Source organism: Centroberyx gerrardi, chromosome 4, assembly GCF_048128805.1.
Source record: "Centroberyx gerrardi isolate f3 chromosome 4, fCenGer3.hap1.cur.20231027, whole genome shotgun sequence".
In the NCBI taxonomy this organism is placed as follows: domain Eukaryota; kingdom Metazoa; phylum Chordata; class Actinopteri; order Beryciformes; family Berycidae; genus Centroberyx; species Centroberyx gerrardi.
Window position 1 is genome coordinate 3,502,684 of NC_136000.1, and position 11,116 is coordinate 3,513,799.

Here is an 11,116-nt window from a genome sequence, read left to right on the forward strand (position 1 = left end):
TACATCTGAAAAGGGTATGAATATGCTTTCATCAAAAGTGTCTTAAAGTACCATGAGTACATACAGTTTTACCTTGGGTGGCCCAAGTGGGAACTGAACTTTCCTCAGGGTAAAAAACTCAGGTCAGGTGGTAAATTGGTGAATGACTGAAGTCAGTACTGAGTCTAGAGCCAGATTCTGTCTGACCAGGTGAAAGTCAGTGGGTTGAAACATCGCCCAAGTAAAGCTTACTTTACTTATTCTTATTGTTTTGTAGAAAATATATTTGGATCAGGCATACTGTTTTTTGCATTTAGAGACAACACATGATTCTGAAAGTGTAAAGTGACGGTGACTTACTCTGGATCCGGGGGCTGTAGGGGTCTTCAATCCGGAACGCAGGGTCCAGAACTCTGAAAATGACCTGCAAAAAAACATTGTACCACACTGATTACAAATTCACTACCGTTTTATTAATTTGACTCATACGAAATTGAAGAGTTCTATCGCAAAACTCTATATATGAATTTTGGGGGGAAAATCATGCAGTTAATTATTCAACCAAGGACTCCAGTTACCCATTATCCTTAAAAAAGTTGCATAATTTGTTTCAATTTTGTATTGTCAATCGTTTTGTAACATTTTAAAACTGTGGATGTCATTTTGGAACCAAACTCTTCAGCGATGAGTTTTTGCCAACATCCCTTCAGGTAAAACCTCAGGGCGGCTCAGTACCTCTCCCTCGGTGGACGGCTCGATGTCGGAGTAGCGCGAATCGCAGATGACGTTGTCCACCTTCTGCATGGGACCCTGGGAGACGGCGGGGAAGGAAGACTCGCAGTCGTACGCAAAGTATCGGTACACTTGCCAGGTCTTCCCGAAGTCCGCCGACCGCTCAATCACCATGGCAGCCGGCCGGAAGGTCTGAGGCCAAGAGAGAGGACACACTTAACCACTCTGATTACAACAGGAATGTGTCTCTGTGACATTAAAGACACGTCAACAGCTAATGAAATAATATAAGTACATACAGATATGATTTATTTTTATTTCTTTTCCTAGCACTTGTCTCTTACATGAATGTTCCACAGTCACCAGAAAAAAAGAAAAATATGCCCCATAACTGCTCATTGCTGTGGTGTTTTATTTTATTTAGTCTCCATCTTTGTTGCTCAGTTTCATCGCTGTGGTGTTTCTGCACTGCTCTTCCCACAGATCACCTGTCAATCAAACAGTGTGGGCGGAGCTTGGATTTTCTTTCTGTTGATGCAGTTTGAGTTTCTCTTTTCTCTGTCTGTTCAGCCATGGTGGCTATCGCTGCTCATGCTAACTACTCAGTTCTTCTTCTTCTTCTGTTGATTTCAAACAAACCGGAAACGTAAAACGCATCACTTCCTGTGCGGCAGAGGATTTTTCCTAGGAAAGAGCGACCAGACACCGGCTGTTTAGAACAGACTGGAGATAGGTTGGATCACTGATGAGTTAGAGAGAGAGAGAGAGGAGCAGGACAGACATTTGTTTGTGTGAAAATGTCCCAGATTACTACTTTAATCGAAGACTTTTTCAGACTTTTCAAGTCTGAACAAACAGTTGTACAGATGCTGCAGAGTGAGAATCAAAGCTGTAAAACTGCTATTAGATTGTTAGTGCATTAAATCTAACGGTAACATGATCTGACCCGGACAGAGAGGGAAACACCCCCAGGCAAGTTTTTACCACATTCCACAGGCTTACACAGCTGTGCGTGTGTGTGGGTGTGTATGTGTGTGTGGGTGTGTGTGTGTGTGTGTGTGAGAGAGAGAGAGAGATAAGAAAGATAGAAAGAGAAGCAGAAAAAGTGAGGGGAGAGAGAAAAAGAAAGGGGGAGAAAAAAGAGAAACAAAGTAGAGGATAGAGAGGAAGTGAGAAAGAGAGGGATGTGAAAGGGCGAGAGAGTGAGAGAGTGAGAAAGAAAGAGGGAGAGAGAGAGAGATCATGAGAGAAAAAAGATGGAGACAAAGAGAAAGTGAGTGGTGCAGAAAGAGAGGAAATAAGAGTGAAAGGAAAAGAGAGCAAGAGAGGAACGAGAGGGGAGCGAGAGAAAGTATGTGAGAAAGTATGTGTGTGTGTGCGTGCATGTGTGTGTGTGTGTGTGTGTGTGTGTGTGTGTGTGTGTGTGTGTGTGGACCTCCCAGGGAGAATTGCTTAGCTTCCAGGAACCCCCCATCCCCCCTCCCCCCTCCCCCCTCTCCCCTACCCCACACTCCCCCAGGCCTTTTCCTATTGGTTACCTTGAAGGTCATGATGAGGTGGGTGAAGTGAAACTCCGCCTCCAAGTTCAGCTGGATGGTCACATTCTCCAGACCTGCAGAGAGAGAGAGAGAGAGAGAGAGAGAGAGAGAGAGAGAGAGAGAGAGAGAGAGAGCAGATCAATCAAACTGTTCTGCCTGTCCACACTCTGGCATTAACATTTTTTACAAAGACGAATGTAAATTGCTGAAATTTTAGTGGTTCTGTTTCTAGATCAGACTTGATGCAACTTTATCGATCCCTGTGGGGAAACCGGGTCGTTAAGTAGAAAGTATGAATGCAGAGTGTGTGGAAAAGATCTGGCTCACAACAGTATGAGCGTGTGCAGAGTAAAAACAGTAGAACTTACTGAGACGAAGAAACAGAAAATGAATGCAGAAAATCTACCAAAAATCCACCAAACAAATCCTAATCATTATATTGCTATTATTACAGCTGTCTTGGGACGGGACGATATATTGAAATTCAATATATCGCAATACAAAAATGTGACGATACGGATCAGCTCCATGTTATTCTGCTGTAGTAATCACTAATGAGACGCTTGACAGTTTCACAAGCTCTCCATCCAAATTATATTATTGTCACTTCGTAATGACATTTTTAAATTGTTGTTTACATTCTGGTAAGCCAATGCCATCGCTAGAAAGATTTGTATCTCAGAAATAAGCATAATTCTGCACAGTCAGACTTTGTTGTCACTGAACTTGTATTTATTACATCGTATTGTTGTTGTATTGAATCCTGAACCTCATATCGCGTACTGAATTGTATCATGAGATAAGCCTATCGTCCCATCACTATAGCTATCATGATTGCACTGTAGCTCTGATCTTTGCACTTCTTATTACAGGTTTGTAGGAATTTAAGCTATTTCTGCTGTTGCACTTGTAAGTGGCTCCGGCTAAATTCCTGAAATGGAAATTATCTCCACTGGGATCCTCTTCTCCACAGAGGAATGGCTTGGAGACACATTTCCCCTGCACCATTCTTTGATTTAGAGAAATCATTTGCTTAGCAGTACATTCTCTTTTATCTAAAATTGTAAAATGTAAATGTTATGTAGAACATCATATTCTGGCCATGGACTCTACTTGATTAAGTCTCTGTCTCAGAATCAGTCTTAAACTCAAACTCAAAGAGGAGGAGAGAGGAGAGGGGAGAAGGAGAGGTTGGAGGACAAAAAGGGAAAAAGCATCAGGAAGAAGAAAGGTAGAAAAGAAGGAGTTGAAAGGAGGGCAGCAGCAGAAGGAGATGGGATGACATAAGGGGGGGTGAGGAGAGATTAAATTACAGAGGGTCAAACAGATGGAGGCAGGAAGGGAAGAGAGAAAGAGAAACAAAAACACAAGAGTAATCTCGACTTTTGTCAAGCCAAGAAAAACAAGCAGGACACTGACAGCACTGATCCACTTCTCCATCCACTTCCTATGGAACAGAAAACAGGCAGCAGCGCTTCTCTCTTCACATTTTAGGCATTTCGCTGATGCTGTTTTCCTGAGAAACTTCCACTGAGCAGATGAAGGCTTTCAGTGTCTTCCTCACTCATTCTTCACAGGACTCACTTGTTAGAACTTGTGAGCTTTTGAGCACGGGACAGTCTCTCTACCCACTCTGCCATCTAAATCCATTACATTTACATTATTGATTCTGGTGCATCCCATACATACAGGTAAAGTGTGGAGTACCCCAGGGAAGCTGCCTCAGGCTGCTAATGTGCACTGTTTTTACAAATGATTTACTATTAGTCTTAGAAGAGGCCAATATTTCTGTGTATGCAGACGATTAAACGGTTTACATGTCAGTATTGACAGCAAATGAGTTAACTAGAGTATTAAATAAAGAGATTCAGTCAGTGGTTGGATAGGTAATAATAAATTGGTCTTGAATGTCACAAAAACAAATAGCAGCATATATAGCAGAACATAGCATTCTCTTAGCAGCATACCTGCCTTAAAACTTTTCATAAATGATCTGTCTGTAGATCAAGGCCAAACTCCTGGGAATCACTTTAGATAGTAAACTATCATGGCAGTTATTATGCTCAAAATTCCTGCCAGGTAGTTCAAGCTTTGGTGTTGTCCTATCATGACTATTGCCCAGCACTATGGTCTAGTGCCACAATGTACTGTATATCCAATTAAGAATAAGGTTAGGCTTAAGTTAGGCTACATGTTTCTGTTTCAAAAGTAAAGGATCTTGAATAGCAATAAATACGTGATAAAATAAGTTTAGTCATCAACTGTCATTTTATTTCTTTAATTTACAGACTTAAAGACTTTAATTTGGCTCCTATCTGTGTTTTGGGCGGCTTGCAGTTTTTTCTGCTGCAATCACTGACAAGGTTCAGTAAGTGGAGTTTGGTTCAGAGACATGTTCATCACCGCCTGTGAATTTAACCACAATTCAACAGACTTGAATTTGATCTCCAACCCACTATGCTCTCTTACATGTAAAATAACACACAGCACTTTGTGGATGCTTTTATCCAAATCACCTTACAGAATCATGAGTGCAGACATTTTCAGTATGGGAGGCTCCTGGCAGTGTTGGTGCCTTGCTTTACCCATTGAGCTACAAAGGGAATTGAACCCCCAACCCTGGCAGTGTCAGTGCCTTGCTCTATCCATTGCGCTACACAACCTAGCGGGAAAAAACAGAGAAGTCGTGCCTTGTTAACGCCTGCCTCTTAGCATTAATGACATGCTGCACACACTTTTACAAGCAGAGCTACATCCTGCAGCCTTGCAGCTAATCATTCCCGAGGGTTACTCCTGTAATTCCAAAGTTTACTGACAGGTCACGGTGTCTCGCTGGTCAGCCATTGCTGGCCTTTCTCTTTGAAGTCCTCCCTCCTCCTACAACCTGATTATAGTGTCTTTACTGACAAACTAGGAGATGAGAAAGCAAGGAGGCTCGGAGGGAAGAAAGAGACAGAGGCACCAAAGAAGAAGGCGATATGAGTCACCTTTAATTCACCTCTTTAAACCCAGACTTTTGTTTTCCCATGAGAACTCACCGTTCTCTGACTGCCACCAGGTTTTGAGGCGGTTCGGGGCAAACGTGGTGACGACGTTCTCGATGCGGTGGCTGTTGACCTGGTTGGTTTGCTTGTCGTAGAGCTCCACCGAGTCACACGTGAAGCACTTCTTCTCCTCCTGGTGAACGGGTTGAAGGTCGGGAGAGGGAGGGAGGGAGGGAGGGAGGGAGGTAGAGACACAGGGAGAGAACCGTCAGAGAAATTCCTCACATAGCATGCTGATCTTCTCCAATCAAGGGAAGAGATAAGGACGGCCGTTGAAGAGGCCATTCATGGTAAAGTCATTGAAATGGAGGCTTTTTGTTGTTTGTGGACCGTCTACACTGCAATGATTGAAGTAAAATAGGAACTTAGGGACTTTTAAATGGGAGGCCCCGGCCCTGTATTCTGGTTTCAACAGGGTAAACTAATCTTTAATGGCTGACAGCGGAGGATTCATTTGGCCGACAGATGTGTGTGTGTGTGTGTGTGTGTGTTTGTGTGTGCATTTCAGATCGGAAACATCTGGATTGTGCCGCCAAGCCCTTGGTATCTTCAGCAAATCCATGCGTCTAGTCTGGAACAACATACATTTGTGTTGCTTCAAAGCCAGCAGCACGTCAACAGCATGTTAATAACAACACATGTTGACGCATAGCATGTTAATACGAGCGTGTGTTGCGTTGAATAGAAACATATATGTGTGTTGTCCCAAACTAGACACACACACACATGTGTTGGTAATGCTAGTAGCATCCCTGCTTCTCTCACACAAAGCCTCTTTCAAGGATTCATTAAATCATTTCAACTGAAGTCAAAGGAGATGCAGGCTGTGTGTTTTCTGCAGCCAAATCAAGCCTATCTTTACACTGATTACATTTAAATAGGAACAAAGGCTTCACATTGACCAGTGAGAACTGAGCTTGAGAATACAGGCCAACAATCATTAAACATTCAGCGTGTTTTGTTTGAACACTCGGTGGGAGTGAATCACTGCCGACACGTTCGGTCTGATAAAAACTCTCTGAAGTTCGGCTCTTAAAGCTCCTACACCGCTTGCCTCTCTCTGCAGGAGATGTTTCACCATATCTCCTGCCATCAGGGGTCTGTCTGCACCCCAACAATACGCCCTCATGCATACAAGCTGCTGCCATTCATCTCAAGACCGTCCCAGGCTCTTGTGCTGGTGTCAGAACTCAAGCAGCTCTTAACGGGGGGATTTTTGCGACAGAGGAAATGGTCTAGACTCTCGGACCGTCTCTCCCCCAGCATCCTCCCCCCCCTCCTCCCCTCTCCTCCCTCACTCCTACGCTCCTGGAGCAGGGGGCTAAGAAAACACCGTCTCACAGGACGGCCTTGTCCCGAGGAGAAGAGGCCAGGGAGCTGGATTAGGTCCCGGTCATGAGTTCCACCCCCAGCAGACAAAAGCTTTAAACTGTAAACTTTTCATTGCATGTAATAATAAATTGAATGCCAAAATACCCACAGTGAGAAGCAAATATAGTATGTGGTTCATTTCCACAGCGGATATTAATATATTGTTATCATAAATCATGTTTAATTATGAGTCAACTTAACTGGTGTCTTTGTTTTGTTTTTTGTCATTATCTGATCTATAGTGTAAAATAAAAGCTGATTGGATTCAGCAGTTATCCACCAGAGATCTGACATATGATCATCTGATGATCGTGGGTAAATAATAACCTGTCTGCATTGCTGCTATTGAAATAAATAACATTTAAGGAATGCCTGGTTATTATATCGTTAAGATAATGTTATTAAGAGTATGAGTGTCAACATAGAGACAGAATAAAAGCACTCTGTTTGACATAAAACCTGAAAATAGAGAAGAAGAAGAAGGATTTTGCTGCAGGCGATCATAAGTCTTCACAAACATTTTAATGTGAAGGACCATCAGGTCGACTTCAGACCACAGAGCTGCAGGAGATAAAGGTTTAGAAGATTGATGTCTCTTATGGAAATAACAGTGGAAAGAGAGACTCTCATTGGGCTAAACTGTAGTGAATTAAGTACCAGTTAAATTCAAGTGATAATGGTTCATAATGGTTTATACTGCCCCCCGGAACCCTCTCAAGGACCCCTGGAGGTCCCCGGACCCCAGTTTGGGAACCACTGGTGGCAGCGAGGCACATTTACCTGTAAGTGGCTCACGATACAGAAGGGTTCTGGCTGGCGGAGTCCGCAGGTGGAGGTGCTGGACAGCTGGTGCGCCCGGCCGATCAGCAGGTCTCCGGTGGCCGGGTAGCAGCTGCCCTCGGTGCAGACGTCGCTGAACTCAGGGAGGCCGACCTCCGGCTGGGCCCCGCCCACCTGGGCCCCGCCGCTCTGGGCCCCGCCCTCCTGGGCCAGGAGGAAAGCCCCCGCCGCTGCACAACAGGAGGACAGCAGGTTGAAAGATGTGTTTCATGGAAGAGAAGATTTATTTTAAAGATTCTTTGGCATATGTGAGAGAGACAGAACAGATCAGGATGATGAGCGACAAAGAACCCAGACCGGATTCACACCCACGATGCTGCAGGTTCGCTGAGCCACCGGGACGTCCCAGTTCAGCTTCATTCTGAGTCTGCTCCCTCATTACTTCTGCTCTGATATCATGGGTGTCAACTGGACAAGACACAGTACTGCACTTGCCAAAACGTAGCCTAAGTTAGTCCAGAGTTGGTCTGTTCTCTGTCCCTAAGGTCTGAACTGAAGGAGGTAAAAGTGTCTTTATGTGTTGGAACTCAAACTCACTGTAAACTGTTTAAAAGCTGAAATTGCTGGTTTCTCTTGTTGAGTTTAAACTGATGATGAAGGATCTTGTGGCAGATTCAGTCAGGAGCCGCCTTTCCTTCAGTGAGTCCAGATTTAAAGGTTTAACCATCAGCCTGCTGCTTCCATACTGGACTATACTTAGAGCACTTAGAGAAAATTGGATTTTCTCTTTCTTTTATGTGAGTTTGACTGTATCTTACTTTAGCATTCAGTTGTTTATCTGCAACTTTAATGTTTATCAAGACAGCTCTTCTCTTTCTTGGCCAGGTCTTCCCTAAAAAAGAGAAAATTGGCTAAGAAAGGCTAATTAAAGGTTAAACAAATAAAGTAATTAATTAGCATTATCTCTATATTGTCATTGTTAATTCGTCAACCTTCTTTGTTCTTTATCTTTTAAATCTCTCTTGTTTCTAACAGCCTTTAAGATTTTATACAGCCTTTCCTTCAGAAACCTTCTTGGTGCCGAGTTCTTTTAAATTAAATATGTTCTTTCTTTTTATTCTCATTCCATTTTTATTGTAATTATTTTTATTCTTGTAAAGCACTTTGTAATTTGTGGTAAGAAAAGCACCCTATAAAAAAAGTTTCTTGTTATTATTTATTATTAATTTAACAGAATTCCAGCTTTGGAAAGCGGTCATAAATAGAGGCAGATGGAGGACATTTTTCTGCCCATCAAATTAAAAAAAAAAAAAGACACAATTCCCAGTAACTGTGTGAGGATCTGAACACACAGCTGGACCAGATCTTTGACTAAATCAGTGTCACATGCAGCGTGACTCCGTGTCTGCTAACAGGAACAATGTGCTGCTTTGCACTTAATGCGGTGGAACTAGAGAGTTACACGCCTTGGGTTTCACTACTTTCAAGTTAAATTGAAACATTTACAGAAATAGCGTTGATAACATGCAGAAATGAATCGTAAAGGTATTCAATGAATGTATTGTGGGATGCAGTGGAGGATAAACACACCTCAGCCTTTTTACTCGCAGAACAGAGTTTATCACATCAGTCTGTATGAGCTGAATTCATCATCTAAACAACATGAAGTTATATAAGGACTTGATCCTGCGAGGAGAAAAGAAAATCACTTCTGATGATGGTTTCTCCACCTTTTTATTACCGTGCAGCTCAGCCTGCAGGCAGCGGGGGAGAGAGAACTAGAATGTCCTGCTCCAGTAGAAGTAGGATACTGTTACTTTACTGTTACTTTGTTGATATTTTACTGAACTAGAAGAAAAACCACTGTATAAAAGTAAAAAGTAAAAAGTGTCTCATTTATGCCCTCAGAGTAAAAGTTGGTGCGATTCTAAAAGGAGGACAGAGTTCAAACTAGATTAGGCTATTTTAACTGGAAAATCTGTAAATTACAAAATAAAGTGCAGGAACAAAGTAAAGTCAGATTCCTCTTCTCTGTGAATGGATCCACAGTTTGGCCAATTTACAACTTTTCAGTTTCTGTTTCTAATGGAGAAACACAACATCTGTTCTCTGTAATGTGGATGTAATCTAAAATGTAGCCAAGTACAATTCTTTAGCAGAAATGTACTTAAGTAAAAGTTAAATGACTGACTTTAAAAAAATAAGTCCAAGTACACAAAACAGCTACTTAATTACAGTAACTTGAGTGAATGTAATGACTTCCAGCCTCGCCTGTGGGTGATCTCTCCGCTCAGCCTCATCAGCACTGTTTAAACTGTTTAAACTGTTTAAACTGTTTTAACTGTTTTAACTGTTTTAACTGTTTTAATGTCCCAGCAGATTTCTGAGTGCATGAAGCAGAAACTCACCGAGCAGCGTCGCGAGCTCAACAAGCAACATGCTGGTTCTTCTGTTTCAAGTGCGCGTGTCTCTGCGCTCCGCTCCGTGCGTCTCCAGACCTCCAGACCTCCAGACCCTCTAAACCTCCAGACCTCCAGAGCCCAGGACCCTGCTGTGACCCCTCCCACCCGCTACCTCCACCGTCAAGCCCGATAGGATAAATCAAACGATTTCCGGTCACAACTTTCAAAATAAAATCCCATTTCCCCCCATGAACACTGTAGAACATTTTAAAGCACTTAGTAAAACGTTTTTAAAACGTGCTATACAAATACAATTATTGTTATTATTATTATCTTTAGTATTATTATTATTATTATTATTACATGCACATAATATGCCATGTGTTAGGCTACATACTAGTCCAACTACTACTACCAATAATAATAATACAAATATTAATAATAATAATAATAATAATAATAATATATGCTAATAAGAAGAAGAAGAAGAAGAAGAAGAAGAAGAAGAAAAATAGTAAATAATAATGTTTTGTTTTTTTAAACAGAGCTTATCAAATGCTTTGGGAATGAAATAAAAGCAAACTTAATACTCATAAAATAAATTAAAACAAGTAAAAACTATGAAGAACCACAAGATAATGAAAGATAATAAAAGAAGAGAGCATAAAACTAAAAAACCGAGCAGTAAAAAACGATAGGATAAAATATATCACATAAGGCACATCTATAAAAATCGGTTTTAAGACGCAACTTAAAATGAAATGTTAGCTATTAATTCTGCCAGGCAGGTCCGTCGCCTTTAGTCTTACACTTTTATTTTAAAATAAAAATCGCCTAACTTCCGGTCTTATTCCCCGTTACCCTGGTTATCTTTGGTGGGCTTGACTGACTCTCTCTCTAGGTCTCTCTGTCTCTTTCTTTCTCTCTCTCTCTCTCTCTCTCTCTCTTTCTCTCTCTCTCTCCCTCTCCCTCTCTCTCTCTCTCTCTCTCTCTCTCTCTCTCTCGCTCTCTTTCTAGGTCTCTCTCTGTCTCTCTCTTTCTCTCTCTCCCTCTCCCTCTCTCTCTCTCTTTCTCTCTCTCTCTCTCTCCCTCTTTCTCTTTCTCTCTCTCCCTCTCTCTCTCCCTCTCTCTCTCTCTCTCTCTTTCTCTTTCTCTCTCTCTCTCTCTCTCTCTCTTTCTAGGTCTCCATCTCTCTCTAGGTCTCTCTCTGTCTCTTTTTTCTCTTTCTCTCTTCTCTCTCCTCCCTTGTGTCTAATCCTCAGAGATCTGA

At 42.1% G+C, this 11,116-nt stretch overlaps 1 protein-coding gene across 1 annotated transcript in view; it reads right to left on the reverse strand.

The window, feature by feature from the left end:
• lamb1a (laminin, beta 1a) overlaps nt 1-9,968 on the reverse strand; it is a 49,174-nt gene extending 39,206 nt beyond the window's left edge. Inside the window, exons 1-6 of the mRNA XM_071909776.2 lie at nt 9,853-9,968; nt 7,445-7,674; nt 5,288-5,426; nt 2,250-2,323; nt 715-903; nt 340-403 (exon numbers count right to left, since the gene is read on the reverse strand). Of these exons, the coding sequence (XP_071765877.2) occupies nt 340-403; nt 715-903; nt 2,250-2,323; nt 5,288-5,426; nt 7,445-7,674; nt 9,853-9,883 (727 nt within the window). The 5' untranslated portion in view covers nt 9,884-9,968. The remainder of the gene's footprint in view (nt 1-339; nt 404-714; nt 904-2,249; nt 2,324-5,287; nt 5,427-7,444; nt 7,675-9,852) is intronic.
• Nucleotides 9,969-11,116: the final 1,148 nt, after the last annotated feature.